Raw genomic sequence first — 19,836 nt, 5'->3', positions numbered from 1 at the left:
TTTTTAACAAAACATAGTACATAGATGTAGTCGCTCACACACCTACCGACTGTAAACACCTTCGAAAGACCGAGTCGGTACGTCTTAAAAAACAATGCAGTTACTGACTTCAACCGTTAAAAGTGTTATGACAGGTTATGAAAACACAAGCTACTTAATCGCTAATATATCTATAAAATCTTCCGTGTCACCGAGATCGATACCATGTAATCTTGTCTCCTCCTGAAGAAAATGGATCAAAATTTCAACTCTTCTGATCGATATCGATCTCGGCTCCGTTTCATATGCATAACTTACAAGTTACAAATTGCACTAGCACTTCAGTGAGATTTCATAATTATTCCAGCAAAAAAATAAGATCGCATAAATGCATGTAATGGTATGAATTAAGCTTAGGAGTATAGCAAGGTGAGCACGGTTTTGATAAAGTCTAAACAACCAAGAACTAGCAAACTCGGTATTCTCGAGGCCTTAATTTAAACATGATGATGCCGTCGTCGACAGCCACGGTGATGGAAACTGGTTTGATGAAGAAAAAGGCATGAAGTGCCGACCAAACTTAAAGAAAAGTCATATCCTCCTCAAAAGAGAAACAACATTCTTTCTTTACTAAGTGGCAATTTTTGGACCTCATCCTCGAGTATCCAACAACTGATGTACCTTTCATTGTAGGTCTTGACACCTAACATTTGTTGGTATGTCATGATGTATGCCTACAAATCTTGAATTCTAAATGAGCACATTTGTGTGGTCCCATATTAATGGCTTGCAACGAAAATAGTTATCAGGTAACATGGTCTAAATCAACGGACTATAAAATCAATTTCAAGCAATTTAGGGCAACCATATCATTTTAGACGACTCGCATGTGGTTGAATGGTTAGGGCGATGCTTGTATCCTACCTTGCAAGGGACCATATCCCGGGCTTTGACGTATCCGTGTCTCATTAATGCTGGATAGTTTTTTCAACAGGAAAATGGCAATCATGTCGGTGACTCTATACATGTGATTATTTCATCAACCTTAAGACCCTGCAGCGTCTATCATGAAGACACCCGGCATGAGCACCACGTCATGGTGGTGTATGTCTCTCAAAAACTCGGACCACGCTTCGGTGCCTTTGTGTGCATGACATGTGGGTTCAATAGGTGGCTGGCCCACATGAGAGGGGCACCCAAGTTGCGTCCTAAAAACTCGTATGTCAATAAAAAGTGTTCATAGTGGCTGTTGAAAAGGGTATACTGGCAGTTTTGGATTAACCGTGACGGGTAAGATGCACGTCCTCTAGTTCGAATTATAAGAAGTTATAGATTTTTCAGAACCAGATTTATATTGATGCGTTTGTTGTTCGCTCATTTCAGTTTGTATATAGCATATAACTATAGAGAACGGACGATTCGAATGCCGAGTTCCATGGGGGGTCGAAATTTTTGAGAAATTCAAATTTTAAACTTTTTGGTTTAAAAAAAACTGAAAAAAATATGCAACTAAAGAAGGATGTTATGTGTATGTGTGTAAATTTTTAGGATGAAATACCTTGAAATACGATCTGCAAAAAAAAAACAAATTCATGTCCTGAGACGATGAATAGTATCATGTGTTAAAAAGCAGCAGATTTGTCTTTTGGTACATGCCCCATTTCTATATTTTTCTAAAAATTTACACACATTTATGTTTCGTCCTCACTTATCACTATATTTTTAAGATTTTTTTGAAAAAAATGAATTTTCGTGAAATTTGGATTTCAAATTTAAAGACCATCATGGAGGCCGAGCTCCAACAGCAATTTCCCATTACTATATATATTGAAATATCGAAAACGTATTATATAATTCAAAACAGAGGTTGTATTATGTAATGTCACGTGACTTGTTCCCCGCAGAAAGGAAGAAAAAAAAAACAGGTGACTTGTTCATTGTGTGCAGCTGATTTGTCGTCTCCGACCGAGCCAAACCCCCAACGAAGAAAACGTCGTGTCCTGGCTGCCCTTACCTGGGGCCCGCGGTCAGCCTCACGTACGTTGGAGGACCCACTTGCAGGCAGCAGAATAGTGCAGTTCATAGTGCTACACTCGAGCTGTCAAGGTAATTAGGCAACTAAATTACTGCTACTCTATAGTATTACGTTCGGGCCATTTTCTTTCAGAAAAAAACTTACTGCTCTCTTTGATTCGTATTAAACATTCTTGCGCGTAACAATTATATTTTTATATGTAAAATCAATGAATTTTCTGAAGAAACAGATGATTAGTCACGTAGCTCGTTCTATTACAGCCTGAGCTAATCTTGTCGTCTCTGGCTAAGCCAAAACTCGCAGCCACCAAAGAAGACGTCCTGACTCGTGACTGGCCTTTTCGTGGGACCGCTGTTCGACGACGTTCAGGCCCGCGCCCAGTCTCACGCGCTTTCGGGCCCATCCGTCGGTGACGGCGTGGTAGCTTTAGGGTGCGTTTGATTACAGGGATATCCCTTCTATGCGAGGGACGTCACCTGTTTGGATCCGAGGCGAGGGAGGACAGGGACAATCAGATGTCAAGAATATTTCCTCAAAACAGGGATGGGGTCAACCGTCCAAAACGGAAGGGTCGCGACATCCATCCCGTGCGCTGTGTTCACTGGTCGGCGCTCCTCTCCTTCCTCCACGCCGCCGGCCGCTCCTCTCCTTCATCCGCGCCGTCGACCGCTCCTCTTCTTCCTCTGCGTGCCGGCCGCTCCTCTCCGCCCTCCACGCCGCCGGTCGCTCCTCCCCTTCCTCCGCGTTGCCGGTCGCTCCTCTCGTTCCGCGCTGCCGGTCGCTCCTCTCCGCCCTCCACGTAGCCGGCCGCTCCTCTGCTTCCTCCACGCCGCCGGGCGAGACCACCGAAGAGAGGTCGGCCCGCCATCTGCCGCTGAAGGAAGAATTGTTGGCGAAAGTCAGGGCGCTCCTCTGCTTCCTCCGCGCCGTCGGCCGTTCCTCTCCTTCCTCCGCGCCGTCGGTCGCTTCTCTCCTTGCTCCACGCCGCCGGACGCTCCTCTCCTACCTCCGCGCCGCCGGCCGCTCCTCTCCTACCTCCGCGTCGTCGGTCGCTCCTATCCTTCCTCCATGCCGCGGCCCCTCCTCTTCCTCTGTCATCAGCCGATCGTCTCCTTCTTTCGCACCGTCGAGGTCGCACCCTTATCCTTCATTTATATCCCTTAAATCAAACAAACACATGAGATAACACCACCCTTTCAACCAAACAAAAAAATGGCTATCCCTAACCAGGAGGGTGGGGATGCCCTCAACCACCCTAGCATGTCCCTGTATGTTACGCTCGAGCCTCCACCACAACGACTGCTTTGCTATTGCTTGCTTGCGACTATTTGTTTTTTCATACTTCCTTCATCTTAAATTTAATGTTTTAACAACTTTAATGAAAGAAGGAAGTATTTTTTTTAAAAGGAGTTTCAGTACAGCCTATGAAGATCTTAAAAAGAATTGGCGGTGAAGTGCTCCGCCTCCTCGTACTAGTAGATAGGAGTAGATTAATTGCATATATATATATATATAAGATTAAGAGCACCGAGCAGACACGATCATGACGAGCTCCTCCTCTCATTACTCGAAGCGAGTAATCAAACGCGCCGTGTTACCCACTTAACAGGCAGCAGATCCTTCAGGATCATTGCAGACTCTCAATCTTCATCGTTACCTACAAAAATAATAATCAAGGCTCATCTTTTCTTCAAAGAGGAAAAATGTCCACCCCTGGTAAACCAGTCAACTTTTCCCCTCAACGCTTAACTATTACTCCTTCGGTCCGTAAATATTTGTCATAAAGATGGACGTACCTAGATGGATTTTAGTTCTGGACACATTATTTTTTATCCATTTGTGTGACAAGTAATTGCAAACAGAGGGAGTACTACTTTACAGAGTTGGTAATTTCCAGTGAAAAACAAAAGACAACTAGTGTTTGGGTTTCATTTCGTTTTGATTGGAGTGATTGCAGAGTTGGTAATCTTTCTGCTCGGCCATGGCCGGCCCCTGCAAGTAATGTGGTTGCCTTGTCTGTCGATGGCTCTTATAACCTTGTGGATGGGACAGTGGGTTCTGGTATGATTCTCCGGGACGATAAAGGACCGTTATCTTTGCATCCTATCGTAAATTGTTTCATTGTAACGATGCTATCATTAGTGGGGACGGGGCCTTTAGCTCCGGCCTGTAAGGGGCTTTAGTCCCGGTTCACCAACCAGGACTAAAGGGGCGGGACTAAAGGCCTAACCTTTAGTCCCGGCTCTGTTCCAAGCCGGGACTAAAGGTGCTCCACGTGGGCGCCTCGTAGCGCCCTCACGGGCAGGCCATTTATTCCCGGTTCGTTACACGGACCGGGACTAAAGAGTTTCTGATTTTGTTTATTTTTGGGTTTTAGGGTTTTAGGGTTTAGGTGTTCGGGAGATTAACATGATGCCTCGTTTGGTGTTCGGAAATTAGTTTTCATATAATTTAAATAGAAATAATTATGCATATATATATATAAGATTAACTTATCTTACAAGCGAGCATATATATACAATTATATGGAGATCTGAATTATCGGGACTAGAGCCCGTCTATTCGATTACATGGACGAACATCAGTAATGGCCCCTAGCTACACTAAATCGTCATTTGTCATCTATAGCTTCCGTCCTCAGAAAGGTCGCAAGCTCCTCTGCAACAGCAATCGCGCGTTGCTCTGGTAGGACCTTCGTCCTCATGGTCGTGTACTATATAATAAGAGGAGATGAATATGAATATCAATCATGATAACAAAGAATGACGGGTAAAAATAGAGGTGTGAATGTTCATTGCTTACGTCGAATCTGTGATCCTTGTGCTCAGAGGTAAACGTGCGAATGGTCTCGCAAACATAGTATCCGCATAGATGCGTCCCCCATGGCTGCTGGTCGCACTTTACGAGAATAGAATATATATAATCAAAATAATAATCTAGCATCATAAATGTATTGAAAATAGAAGTATATCATACTACTACTTACCTGAGCCGCTCTAAAGGTCAGCTTCTCAAGCTCGATATCGGGAGTCACGCACTTGAACCGCTTCCAAACCCTGCCCGACAAGGATAATGATTTGCTAAGTTTTTCATTAATTGATATATCAGAAAATCATCGAAAGAGACCGATAGAGCGCAAGAATGATTGAAATTACCCTTGGAGCATGTCCTGCAGGCTTTGGAACTGTTCCAAGGGTCTCGATAATGGGTCGAAGGCATCAACTCTTCCCTTATCAATTTGAATGTCCAACAGAATCCAATGAAAGTTGCACATGTATGTATATATATATATATATATATATATATATATATATGTGTGTGTGTGTGTGTGTGTGTGTGTGTGTGTGTGTGTGTGTGTGTGTGTGTGTGAGTGTGAGTGTGTGTGTCAGTAACTTATCAATTACACTTATAAGTGAATGGACACAACAGAGTAAAGACCCTCACATGAAGTTGTATGGAAACAGTATGTGGTCACAGAAATTTTGATCTGTTAGAAACCTTAGAAGGTTTCCCCCCGTCTCCTTGGGTTTATCAATTAGCGTCGCTATATGTATTTTATCTGGGTCAATAAACCCAATATTTAGGATGTTCCTACTTTTACAATCCAGAATCTTCATTCTGCATAATAGAGTACAAGTTATATATAGACAATGAATTGAAATAACTAAACAAGTTATATGTAGACAACGAATTGAAAAACTTACAAATAATAGCAACTCATAAGCGATTTGTCGAGGGCGTCGCCATTGTACATCTGGAAGAGTTCATCAAAGTCGATATGGATTTCTTCGGGGCGGCCGTAGTACTCCCGTGGGACACTCACCACGATCATCGTTCTCCCATTCTTTGATTCACTTAAGTACCATGTATGCAAGTAACACGTATTTGTTGGGAGATCATCTTTGCTGACCAAAGGCGCTCCCATGACAAACTGTGGCTTAGGGGCTACCACAGCCTTGGGTAACCTGTCGTCTTGGGAAGCCAGAATGTCTTCAACCGGGATACCCCATTCAGCCGCCCACTTCTTTGCTAATTCCAAATCTTGCCCCTGCACCGGAGGGGGGACATTCTCGGTTAACACCCTGAGGGGTGGGATCGACTGTTTGGCCTGTTGTCCAAGTTGAGGAACGTCTGGTTTTTTCTTGCTTGTGGTTGAACTTGATTTGCTCCCACTTGCACTTGCACGTGATCTGCTCTTTTTCACTTCCTTCTGCAATGTGCGTGTATAGTCATCAGGCTTATGGTGTAAGTCATACTGTGATGGAAGGGTCGTGAAGTATTTTGCAAATGCTATTTGCTTCTCGGTGTATTCCGGGCGGGGCTCGGGTTCCTTCTTTTTCATCTGTGCATCATGATGTTCCTTTGCTATCCTGGCGTTTTCCTCGGGGGTACGATCATAAGGTCTGATAGGAAGATTAGCATGAGTTACCTTTGAGAGGGGCGACCGTTTGCGCTTTGGGGGGCTCCGTCGCTTAGAAATCGTCGGCGGAGCGTTCTTGCTGGCACGCTTCCGCTTAGTATCCGGAGTGGGCGGCGGCGGAGGCGGACGACCCAAGTCCGGCGGCGGTGATCGAGATGGACTCGTGTTGTGCTGGTCGGCGTCATGTGGAGGGCTTGGGGCCGAGCCTGGAAGCTTGATGTAGTTCTTGTCCCATAGGATGACTCCACCCAGTACTTCTCCGAGTGTCCTCTCATCTTCGGGTCCATCTATGTCGAGCTCCATATCATGAAACCCCGCCATGATTTCATCCACCCCGACTTTAGCAAAGCCAGCTGGAATCTCACGGCCATGCCACCATGCATCAGGGCCAGAAGGTAAAGCTTGTCCGACGGCCACCTTCATGGATATCTTCTTGAATTTCTGATGGAGTTCACATGATGTTGACTCCTTGATTCCATCCACGGGGTAGCCGGGACAGCCCTCCATCATTCTTCATGCATCATCGGGCGGGGCCTCAGATTCAGCCACGCTGCTTTTCCCCTTAGATGGGGCGCCGGTAATATCGAGTGCAGAATCTTCCTGGCGCGCTACTCCTCTAAGCTCATCAATCTGCTTCTGTTGCTCGTTATTCCTGGCAAGCAACTGGTTGAACTTGTCATTCTCCTCATCCTGCTGTCGCTTCTTTGCTCTCGCTCGGCTTCTGTAAGTCTCTTGGTCTCTGGCAAACCCAAGCCACCACGGGTAAGAGGGACCGAAGCCTCGCGTTCGTCCTCCATGTTCGTCATTGCCGAGGACCAGTGTGAGCAAATCTTTCACTCTATCTGCAGTGAACTTTCTTTTTCCCTCCTTAATTTCTTTCACTATCCTTTTCCAATTCTCCCTGGGTATCCTAAGACCGTCACTGCAGATGAGGTCAACTGTTTCTTCGTTGTACGAACCATCATGCGCAATGAACCAATTTCTTGCTCTCAACTCCCACTCATCACGGAGTGGTTCAGGTACGATGCCTTGAGCTAGCAGATCTTGCTCTTTCTTATCCCACTTTGGGATGACAGTCTCATAGCCCCCTGGCCCCAGCTTGTGGTGATATTTCTTTTTGTCGGCATTTATCTTGTTCTTTTCTGATAATGGCTGGGCATCTTCTGACTCCTTGTACTCTTGAAATGCCTTCCAGTGATTCGCCTGCTTGGCTAGATACCCCTCGAATACTGGCACTTTCTTTGTCTTTAGATAGTTTTTCCATAGCTTCTTCTTCCAGCTACGGAACAGTTCGGCCATCTTCTTTAGAGTCCACTGCTTGACTTTGGCCCTCAGTTTGTCTGCGGCGTCTTCATTCTCACATTCTGGCAGGTTGAAATGTGACATGAGATCATTCCAAAGATTATCTTTGTACCTTTCGGCGACATAGTCACTATCGGCTGCCCCTTTGCGCTTGTTCCACTCCCGAACGTTGATCGGGACGTGATCCCTAACGAGAACTCCGCATTGTTTTTTGAATGTGTCAGCAGCATTCTTAGGAAGCCTGGGTTCGCCCGTAGGCAATATCACCTCAAAGGTGTAATGCGTCCGTGCATCCAACTTTCTAGTCGGGCCTCGTTTCGTAGCTTTGCTCAATGTGGAGGCCTAAGAGGGAGAAACGTTCGTCAAATGAATGTATATGTATACAATATAGAGCTATCTCCAATATTTTTCACATATTACAAGTGATTGTCGAACTTCATATGTATACCTCGCCGGACTTTATTATTTCTTCACCGGCTTCTCCATCAGTGGAGCTATCACCTTCTCCGTCATTGGACCTATCTCCTGCCCCATCGGCTTCATCTTCGTGTCGCTCGACCTCCATTCCAACGTCGTGGTTTAGATATGACGACGGAGATTCAGCTGGTTCAACGTCGGGTCCGTCTTTGATTATATCTTCGAGAAGTTCTTCCTCTTCGAGGTTCCTGATATGTGGATCCATAGTTCTGCAAAAAACGGACATTTGATTAACTAATAAACTAACAAACTATATAAGAGGGGTTGGAAACTTCGAAGTGTCGTTTTATATAGGAGGACCTTTAGTCTCGGGTCTTGGCTAGAACCTAAACTCTAAAATATGTCTAACGGATTCTCTTAACCTTTGTACCAAAAAAGAATTATTCTATCAGGAACTCCGTTCCAAAACAACTTTAGTCTCGGGTCGTGGCTCCACCCGGGAGTCCTAGATTTCTGCATAGTATTTAAAGTAGGAGTACTTTTCCAATTTGAGCATTCAATAAGCAAAACCAAATCGTAAAATGAAGTAGTATTCAAATTAGCATGCATTCAATTATAAGCAAATACATCATCTCTTTTGTCCGTACATCGTCGAATATTATCACTAATACTCCTCGAATACTATCATACATATAGCATCACTGATACATCTAGAACCGTAGCGCCCGACGGGTATCGGCGCGGGCGGTGGACACCCAAAGAGAAGGAACCATCACAGGATCATAGCTCCAATGAGATCCCGGAAGAACCTGTCAGGTATGCTCGAACCTGCCCTCCAACGCAACCATGTAGCGACGGACGTGTTCATCCTCCTCGCTGACACGGTGACGTACCACCTCCGCGGTGTCCGGAAGCCTCGGCACCCTCACTGGCCCACGCGACCGCCACCAAACAAGGATCGGGTCAACGACGGGCTGGCTCCTCACCAACCTACGCCCCCCGGAAGGTAGCACCTCCCAATACCAGCCGGGCGGAGCCCAGTCCCCGACAGGGCCCCTCTGATCAAGCAGGTGTCCTCCGCCGAGTCGACGACGAGGTTGCGGGATAGGCATCGTAAAATGAACTAAAAAAATAAACTAGTTCTATTAATTTTCTTGCTAAAAATAAACTATTAACACTTAAGCATATACAATAGAAAAATTAAACTATTAACACTTAAGCATATACAATAGCAAAATTAAACTATTAACACTTAAGCATATACAATAGCAAAATTAAGCAATAATCTAAGAAACACTATTAACACTTAAGCATATACACTATACAATAGCAAAATTAAATAACAAAAAAAATATTTCTTCTTCTTGTAACCCTAAACTAATTTTTCCTCTTCTTCTATTTCTCCTCTTCTTCTACTTCTTCTTCTACTTCTACTTCTCATCTTCTTCTACTACTTCTCCTCTTCTCTTCTTCTACTTCTCCTCTCCTCCTCTTCTATTTTTTTCTCTTTTTCTACTTCTCCTCTTCTTCTATTTTTCCTCTTCTTCTCCTCTCCTCCTCTTCTTATTCTCCTTTTTCTTCTTTTCTTCTCCTCCTCTTCTTATTTTCCTTTTTCCTAATCTTATTTTCTTATTTTTGTTCATATTTCTTCTTCTTGTAACCCTAACCTAATTCTAAATATTACTAACCCTAATAATCTAGCACAAACCTAATAACAATAGGAATTAAATGACAAAAAAATCTTTTTCTTTTTCTTCTTTTCTTCCCTTTTTCTTCCTTTCTTCCCTTTTTCTTCCTTTCTTCCCTTTTCTTCTTTTCTTCTCCTTTTTCTTCTTTTCTTCTCCTTCTCCTTTTTCTTCTTTTCTTCTCCTTTTTCTTCCTTTCTTCTCCTTTTTCTTCCTTTCTTCTCCTTTTTCTTCTTTTCTTCTCCTTTTTCTTCTTTTCTTCTACTGACCGGAGTTTTGGGGAGGAGGGGGCGGGGGGCTTACCGGCCGGAGGTGTCGACGGCGCGCGGCGAGGAGGGCGGCGCACGGCGAGGAGGACGACGGCGACGGCAGGCGGCGGCGAGGAGGACGACGGGCAGCCTGACGACGTCGTCGAGGTCGTCGGTGTGCCGCGCCGGGCAGGAGAACGAGAGGAAGAAGACGAGAAACGAACGATTTGGGTTGGAATTTTTCTAACTCCCGCTTATATAGGTGGATCTTCAGTCCCGGTTCGTGGCTCGAACCGGGACTAAAGACCCCCTTTAGTCCCGGGTGGAGCCACGACCCGGGACTAAAGGCCCTTTTTTGGGCAGACCATAAGGCGGGAAGCAGGGGCCTTTAGTCCCGGTGCGGAGCTCCAACCGGGACTAAAGGGGGTCTTTAGTCCCGGTTGGAGTCACGCACCGGGACTAAAGCCCCTCCTCGGCAGGCGGCAGGCGAGGGGCTTTAGTCCCGGGTCGTGGCTCCACCCGGGACTAAAGCCCCTCCTCGCCTGCACGATAAATTTAGTCCCACCTCGCCCAACGAGGGGGACTAACACTTGTTTATAAGCCCCGTCGCAGCTACTCCAACGAGCTCCTCTCTAAAGCACGCTTACGGGCCTAAACTGACTGTAAATTAAAAAATTAAAACTATATTTAAAATTGTGGAGAAACTTAAACCTGAATTCAAAGTGAGCTCACTTTGAATTTAGGTTTAAGTTTCTTTACAAATTCTCATATAGTTTCAATTTTTTTCTATTTTCAATTAAAAACTATGTTTTATTAAAATTCTTTTTGCATATTTGAGAATTTGACAAAACTATGATAATGAAAAGTGTTTGAAATTGAATAAATAATTCAAAACTATTTTATATTTTCAAAAGTAATTATTTTGACTATCCAAACTATTAACTATTTTGTTATTTTCAATTAAAAACTATGTTTATTAAAATTCTTTTTGCATATTTGAGAATTTGACAAAACTAAGATAATGAAAAGTGTTTGAAATTGAATAAATAATTCAAAACTATTTTCTATGTTCAAAAGTAATTATTTTTACTATCAAAACTATTAACTATTTTGTTATTTTCAATTAAAAACTATGTTTATTAAAATTCTTTTTGCATATTTGAGAATTTGACAAAAATATGATAATGAAAAGTGTTTGAAATTGAATAAATAATGCAAAACTATTTTCTATTTTTAAAAGTAATTATTTTGACTATCCAAACTATTAACTTTTTTTTTGAGCTGGTTGACTCTGAAATTGAAAAGCACTACAAATGAACTCTGAAAATGTTGAAAGTTGGCATGCTATCATCATTTCACCCACATAGCATGTGTTAAAAAGTTGAGAGGGCTACGACAAAAACTGGATGCACTTCGTGTACAAAACGGACAATCTCTCTCGAAGTATCAGGGTTTCGAACGAGAACTCATCTCTTACAAAGGGATTTCATTTTTTTGAACTTATTTGAACTCCATACTTTTTGTGTGTTCAAAATGCACCATTCAAAGGCACATCACAAAATTTCAACAATTTCTGACTTCATTTGGTATTCTTCGTGCATTTACTTATTTTTTTTGAGCTGGTTGACTCTAAAATTGAAAAGCACTACAAATGAACTCTGAAATGTTGAAAGTTGGCATGCTATCATCATTTCACCAACATAGCATGTGTTAAAAAGTTGAAAGGGCTGCGACAAAAACTGGATGCACTTCGTGTACAAAACGGACAATCTCTCTCGAAGTATCAGGGTTTCGAACGAGAACTCATCTCTTACAAAGGGATTTCATTTTTTTGAACTTATTTGAACTCCATACTTTTTGTGTGTTCAAAATGCACCATTCAAAGGCACATCACAAAATTTCAACAATTTTTGACTTCATTTGGTATTCTTCGTGCATTTACTTTTTTTTGAGCTGGTTGACCCTGAAATTGAAAAGCACTACAAATGAACTCTGAAAATGTTGAAAGTTGGCATGCTATCATCATTTCACCCACATAGCATGTGTTAAAAAGTTGAGAGGGCTACGACAAAAAATGGATGCACTTCGTGTACAAAACGGACAATCTCTCTCGAAGTATCAGGGTTTCGAACGAGAACTCATCTCTTACAAAGGGATTTCATTTTTTTGAACTTATTTGAACTCCATACTTTTTGTGTGTTCAAAATGCACCATTCAAAGGCACATCACAAAATTTCAACAATTTCTGACTTCATTTGGTATTCTTCGTGCATTTACTTATTTTTTTTGAGCTGGTTGACTCTGAAATTGAAAAGCACTACAAATGAACTCTGAAAATGTTGAAAGTTGGCATGCTATCATCATTTCACCTACATAGCATGTGTTAAAAAGTTGAGAGGGCTGCGACAAAAACTGGATGCACTTCGTGTACAAAACGGACAATCTCTCTCGAAGTATCAGCGTTTCGAACGAGAACTCATCTCTTACAAAGGTTTATTCAAATTCTTTTTGCGTATTTGAGAATTTGACAAAACTATGAAAATGAAAAGTGTTTGAAATTTAGTACATTCCGTACATGCATTACATAAAAGGTTTAATACATTATTACATTATTGCACCAATATTCCTATCTATTATTTCTGTTTTCTTCTGGGTCGTAGCCATGGAGAATCTTCATCATTCAGTAGGATGTTTGGGTCAGTTTTCACTTTGAAGGGCGGAATTTCATGAAACTTATTATAATCTTCTGACATGTCTGTCTTGTCATCTACTCCCACGATGTTTCTTTTCCCTGAAAGAACTATGTGGCGTTTTGGCTCATCAGACGATATCTTCTTTTGCTGATTTCTTTTTCTCGTTTTTGTAGACATGTCGTTCACATAGAAAACTGTTGAGATCATTGGCTAGGACAAATGGTTCGTCCATGTACGCAAGATTGTTGAGATCCACTGTTGCACTGGTAGAAAAAGAGGCTTCCGTCCAGCCCCATAAGTCGCGACACTGTAGGAACCGCGACTAATGATTTCTTTAGTCGTGGTTCGGCAGACGAACCGCGACCAAAGGCCTGGGCCAGGGCGCTCGGTGGCCAGCTGGTGCACGTGAGGGGATTTAGTCGCGGTTGGCCAGGCCAACCGCGACTAAAGGTGCCCAAAGGCCTTTAGTCGCGGTTTGCCATGCCAACCGCGACTAAATCTCCTCCCCTATAGATACCAGTTCAGCACACTCACTTAGCCATTTGGTGCCACTTCTCTTCACAAGCTTCACAAGGGGGTGTAGGTTTGCTTTTGGTTCCTCTTATGCACACAAGGTGTTTGATGAAATGCCCAAGAGCGTGAAACAAACATGATATGAAGTGTTGGAGCCACACTTGAGGTTCCTCATTTATTTTTTCCTCCTCGATCGCGGTTAGCAACTTGAACCTTTCATGCATGTGTGTCATTGATAAAATATGCATGTGTGTTGTTCATTGTTTAATTTCTATTGTTTATAGCTAGTTAGTTTAACAAATGCATGATGGTTAATTATATATTTTATATTATAATAATGCAGATGAATCGGCAATGGATGTACGGTAACCGACTCTCCCGCGAGTTCACTACGGGTTTGAAAGATTTCCTCGTAGTGGCTAATGCGAACAAGCAGAAGGGTTTTGTTATCTGTCCATGTGTTGACTGTAAGAATCAGAAGGGTTACTCTTCCTCAAGAGAAGTTCACCTGCACCTGCTTCGGCACGGTTTCATGCGAAGCTATAATTGTTGGACCAAGCATGGAGAAAGAGGGGTTATAATGGAAGAAGATGAAGAAGGGGATGATTTCATGGATGAAAGCTATCTTGCTCATTTCGGTGATACTTTCATGGAGGATGCTGAAGGTGAAGGGGAAGGTGAAGGGGAAGGTGAAGGTGAAGAAGAGGCACGTGATGAGACCGTTGATGATCTTGGTCGGACCATTGCTGATGCACGGAGACGCTGCGAAACTGAAAAGGAGAGGGAGAATTTGGATCGCATGTTAGAGGATCACAGAAAGTCGTTGTACCCCGGATGCGATGATGGTCTGAAAAAGCTGGGCTGCACACTGGATTTGCTGAAATGGAAGGCACAGGCAGGTGTAGCTGACTCGGCATTTGAAAACTTGCTGAAAATGTTGAAGAATATGTTTCCAAAGAATAACGAGTTGCCCGCCAGTACGTACGAAGCAAAGAAGGTTGTATGCCCTCTAGGTTTAGAGGTTCTGAAGATACATGCATGCATCAACGACTGCATCCTCTACCGCGGTGAATACGAGAATTTGAATGAATGCCCGGTATGCACTGCATTGCGTTATAAGATCAGAGGCGATGACCCTGGTGACGATGTTGAGGGCGAGAAACCCAGGAAGAGGGTTCCCGCCAAGGTGATGTGGTATGCTCCTATAATACCACGGTTGAAACGTTTGTTCAGGAACAAAGAGCATGGCAAGTTGTTGCGATGGCACAAAGAGGACCGTAAGTCGGACGGGGAGTTGAGACACACCGCAGATGGAACGCAATGGAGAAAGATCGACAGAGAGTTCAAAGATTTTGCAGCTGACGCAAGGAACATAAGATTTGGTCTAAGTACAGATGGCATGAATCCTTTTGGCGAGCAGAGCTCCAGCCATAGCACCTGGCCCGTGACTCTATGCATCTACAACCTTCCTCCTTGGTTGTGCATGAAGCGGAAGTTCATTATGATGCCAGTGCTCATCCAAGGTCCGAAGCAACCCGGCAACGACATCGATGTGTACCTAAGGCCATTAGTTGATGAACTTTTACAGCTGTGGGGCAGACCTGGTGTCCGTGTGTGGGATGAGCACAAAGAAGAGGAATTTGACCTACGAGCGTTGCTTTTCGTAACCATCAACGATTGGCCTGCTCTTAGTAACCTTTCGGGACTGTCAAATAAGGGATACAATGCATGCACGCACTGCTTACATGAGACTGAAAGTGTACATTTGCCAAATTGTAAGAAGAACGTGTACCTTGGGCATCGTCGATTTCTTCCGAAAATTCATCCAGTAAGAAAGAAAGGCAAGCATTACAACGGCAAGGCAGATCACCGGCCGAAGCCTGCGGAACGCACTGGTGCTGAGGTATTTGATATGGTCAAGGATTTGAAAGTCATCTTTGGAAAGGGTCCAGGCGGACAATCAGTTCCGAAGGGAGCTGACGGGCACGCAGCCATGTGGAAGAAGAAATCTATATTCTGGGAGCTAGAATATTGGAAAGTCCTAGAAGTCCGCTCTGCAATCGACGTGATGCACGTTACGAAGAATATTTGCGTGAACCTCCTAAGCTTCTTGGGCGTGTATGGGAAGACAAATGATACAAAGGAAGCACGGCAGGACCAGCAACGTTTGAAAGACCCTGATGACCGGCATCCGGAATGGTTTCAAGGTCGTGCCAGCTACGCTCTGACCAAAGAAGAGAAGGTCATCTTTTTTGAATGCCTGAGCAGTATGAAGGTCCCGTCTGGATTCTCGTCCAATATAAAGGGAATAATAAACATGGCGGAGAAAAAGTTCCAAAACCTGAAGTCTCACGACTGCCACGTGATTATGACGCAATTGCTTCCGATTGCTTTGAGGGGGCTCCTGCCGCAAAATGTTCGAGTAGCCATTGTGAAGCTATGTGCATTCCTCAATGCAATCTCTCAGAAGGTAATCAATCCAGAAGTTCTACCACGGTTACAGAACGATGTGATCCAATGTCTTGTCAGTTTCGAGCTGGTGTTCTCGCCATCCTTCTTCAATATTATGACGCACCTCCTGGTTCACCTAGTCGAAGAGATTTTCGTTCTCGGTCCTGTATTTCTACACAATATGTTCCCCTTCGAGAGGTTCATGGGAGTATTAAAGAAATATGTTCGTAACCGTGCTAGGCCAGAAGGAAGCATTGCCAAGGGCTATGGAAATGAGGAGGTAATTGAGTTTTGTGTTGACTTTGTTCCTGACCTTAAGCCGATTGGTCTTCCTCGATCGCGGCACGAGGGGAGACTAAGTGGAAAAGGCACGATCGGAAGGAAATCAACGATATGTATGGACGGCCATTCTCTGACTGAAGCACACCACACTGTACTGACCAATTCCAGCTTGGTGGCTCCGTACTTTGAGAAACACAAGAATATTTTACGCTCGGACAACCCGGGGAAGCCTGAATCCTGGATTAGGAAGGCCCACATGGAGACTTTCGGCAGTTGGTTGAGAAAACATTTAATGAATGACAATGATGTTGTAGATCAGCTGTACATGTTGGCCAAGACACCATCTTCGACTATAACGACTTTCCAAGGGTACGAGATAAATGGGAATACATTTTACACGATCGCCCAAGATAAAAAGAGCACCAACCAAAACAGTGGTGTCCGCTTTGATGCAGCAACCGAGAATGGGCAAGAGGTCACATATTATGGTTACATAGAGGAGATATGGGAACTTGACTATGGACCCTCCTTTAAGGTCCCTTTGTTCCGGTGCAAATGGTTCAAGCTAACAGGAGGTGGGGTAAAGGTGGACCAGCAATACGGAATGACAATGGTGGATTTCAACAATCTTGGTTACCTTGACGAACCATTCGTCCTAGCGAAAGATGTCGCTCAGGTTTTCTATGTGAAGGACATGAGTAGCAAACCGAGGAAACGGAAAGATAAGAAAACGATCAGTACATCATGCGATGATCCAAAGCGCCACATTGTTCTTTCAGGGAAAAGAAACATCGTGGGAGTGGAGGACAAGACAGACATGTCAGAAGATTATAATATGTTTGCTGAAATTCCGCCCTTCAAAGTGAACACCGACCCAAGCATTAAGTTAAATGATGAGGATGCTCCATGGATACGGCACAATCGTAAGCAAGCAGGGACACAAGGGAAGAAATGATGTGTAATAATTTATTGTACCAAACTTTGTTGAATGGATCATGTGAATTATATTACCCGTGATGTGTTTGGTGTCCATTTTCGAATGATTCGAGATACCACTGATGATACATGAAATTTGGAGTGATTTAGTCATACTCCTGCCTAGGCGTATAATATGCATACTCGTAGTCTTCATAGCCGCTGTCGTCGTTGTATTGGTAGTCGTCGCCTTCTAAGTTGCCGCCGTCGTCGTCGCTGCTGTCGTCGCTGTTGTCGGGCGGCGCTCGTGGCTCGAACTGAGGGTAGCGCAGGCGGGGGATATCGCCGGCCGTGATGTAGTCCATGACGCTCTGCAGAGTCCGGCCGTACCACCATAGCCGACGGCCGGCCTCGTGGAAGTTCCCAGGAGGCAGACCGTCCTCCTCATACCTGGCGAGCGCCCTCTCACGCCGATTGATGAAGAAGGCGTCCCAAGTATGCTGGTTATCGGGATGCCAGCGGGGATTCATCCGCTGCTCCGGCGTGAGGTCGAGGTAGTAGTGGTTCGTGATGGCCGCCCGGCGCGCAGTACCCTGAGGGACGGGAGGGACCGGCACGCCGCCGGCGCTTAGGCTCCAGCCGGTGGGGACGCGGTAGCCCGGTGGACAAGGGTAGTTCGAGGCGCAAAGCTCCTCCACCTGCTGGTAGGTTAGAGTGGGTGCGGTGGAAGCCATGAGAGAGTGATGAGAGATTGTAGAGATGTGATAATGCTGGCCAAGCCGGGCTACATATATGTAGTGAGAAATGGCGGGAAAAATGGGAGCGGGAAGACAGGAGGCGGGAAGAAAGTGGCGGGAAGAAAGAGGCGGAAAGACAGGGAAGAAATGGCGGGAAGAAGAGGAATCCAGAGCTGGTCATCTAACCTTTAGTCCCGGCTGGTTGGTGCAACCGGGACTAAATGTGGTTTTGTGTCATCTAAGAAAACTGTCGGTGGGATAAGGACGTTTGAATTGAATTAGTGTTATTTTTCTGAATTTTTTGATATATTATTTGTATTTTTAACATTTTGAATTGAATTAGTTCTATTTTTCTTAATTTTTTGATATAATTTTTGTGTTTTTAACATATTGATTTGAATTAGTTTTATTTTTCTGAATTTTTTGATATATTATTTGTATTTTTAAGATATTGAAAACGAAAAGTATTTTGAAAAATACCTTTAGTCGCGGTTGGCCAGACCAACCGCGACTAAAGGTCGTTGCGCGCCGGAACGAAAAAACCCTTTAGTCGCGGTTGGTTTATCCAACCGCGACTAAAGGTTACCTTTAGTCGCGGGTCGCCTCCCCAACCGCGACTAAAGGGGGGGGGGGGCGCGGGAACGCAAAAACCCGCCAAAAACCCTTTAGTCGCGGTTGGGGAGGCGACCCGCGACTAAAGGTAACCTTTAGTCGCGGGTCGCCTTCCCAACCGCGACTAAAGGGGGGGTTATAAATACAAGGCGTGCCGCCGTCTTCTCCGATTCTCGTCTTCTCCGATCCTCGCCCTCGACGCCGCCCTCGCCGCCCGCCGTCGCCCTCGCCCTCGACGCCGCCCGCCGTCGCCCTCGCCGCCCGCCGTCGCCCTTGCCCTCGACGCCGCCTGCCGTCGCCCGCCGTCGCCCTCGCCGCCCGCCGTCGCCCTTGCCCACGTACGCCGCCCGCCGTCGCCCCTCGCCCTCGCCACCGGCCGTCTCTATCCCCACACTAATCCCCACACTAACCATGAGAAAGCTTAGTTAAAAATTTCATAAGCTTAGGAAACCTCATTAGGTTCAAATAACTTTGTCAATAACTTTGTCAAATAACTTTGTAGAACTTTGTCTATAAAACTTTGTAGAACTTTGTCTATAAAAATTTGTAGAACTTTGTAGAACTTTGTCTATAAAAATTTCATAAGCTTAGGAAACCTCATTAGGTTCAAATAACTTTGTCAATAACTTTGTCAAATAACTTTGTAGAACTTTGTCTATAAAACTTTGTAGAACTTTGTCTATAAAAATTTGTAGAACTTTGTAGAACTTTGTCTATAAAAATTTCATAAGCTTAGGAAACCTCATTAGGTTCAAATAACTTTGTCAATAACTTTGTAGAACACTAAAGGCCCCATTTACAATGAATATATAGTTTAGGAAACCTCATTAGGTTCAAATCCCCAAGATCTATGTTGCAAGTTAACCAACCTGTGGTTGGATGGTTAGAAAAATAGCCCTACGATCAAGGTCCTGGATCACTATGAAGATGCATATAAGGTTAGATCGGATCTTTACCAACTTCGAGATGCAGAGGAAGAAGAGTTGGTGTAGGTTGTTCTTGATGTCCCTTGAACAGTCCACAACAACCCCTCGAACAAAATATCAAAAGCACAACCTCTATAGATTGCAAGCATACAAACTTCACGATCCGGACACCCTCTCCCACCCCTTCCTCGCCCCCTCCTTTTGCCACCGCCCTTTCGCCACCGCCACCGCCACCGCACCCCTTCTTCACTTAATTAATTTGTTTTTACTACATGTTTTCAGGACTGACATAATGGCGGACGATAGAGATGACCCGATTATGGACAACTATGATCCGGACGGTGAAGCACATATGTTCGGCATCATAAACGGCGATATTCTATATGTGCCGACCGGACAAGATCAAGAAGATGATATCTCTTCTTATCTGAACCTTGACGGTGAAGATGAAGGGCGCCGTCAGCAAGATGATGCCGAACAAACGTCGATAAACGACGATCTTCAAATGGAAGTAGCAACCACCTCCGGCGCCGAGGTATATATATACATTGAGCCTCTGGTGATACAAACTAACTTATGAAGAGTGTACTAACGCGCGCGACTCTCTTTCTTATTTTAGCC

At 44.4% G+C, this 19,836-nt stretch overlaps 1 protein-coding gene across 1 annotated transcript; it reads left to right on the top strand.

Moving 5' to 3' along the window:
• Positions 1-13,650: 13,650 nt before the first annotated feature.
• Positions 13,651-16,935, top strand: LOC123442751 (the record flags this gene model as incomplete). The annotated part of the gene is made up of 3 exons (XM_045118882.1): positions 13,651-15,339; positions 15,454-15,703; positions 15,980-16,935. Coding segments are annotated over exons 1-3 (2,895 nt in total), but the record flags the coding sequence as incomplete, so codon positions are not given.
• Between the last annotated feature and the right edge of the window lie 2,901 nt (positions 16,936-19,836).

Source organism: Hordeum vulgare, chromosome 3H (assembly GCF_904849725.1).
Source record: "Hordeum vulgare subsp. vulgare chromosome 3H, MorexV3_pseudomolecules_assembly, whole genome shotgun sequence".
In the NCBI taxonomy this organism is placed as follows: Eukaryota; Viridiplantae; Streptophyta; class Magnoliopsida; order Poales; family Poaceae; genus Hordeum; species Hordeum vulgare.
Note: the sequence above shows the minus strand (reverse complement) of the source record. Positions and strands in the feature narration are given on the sequence as shown.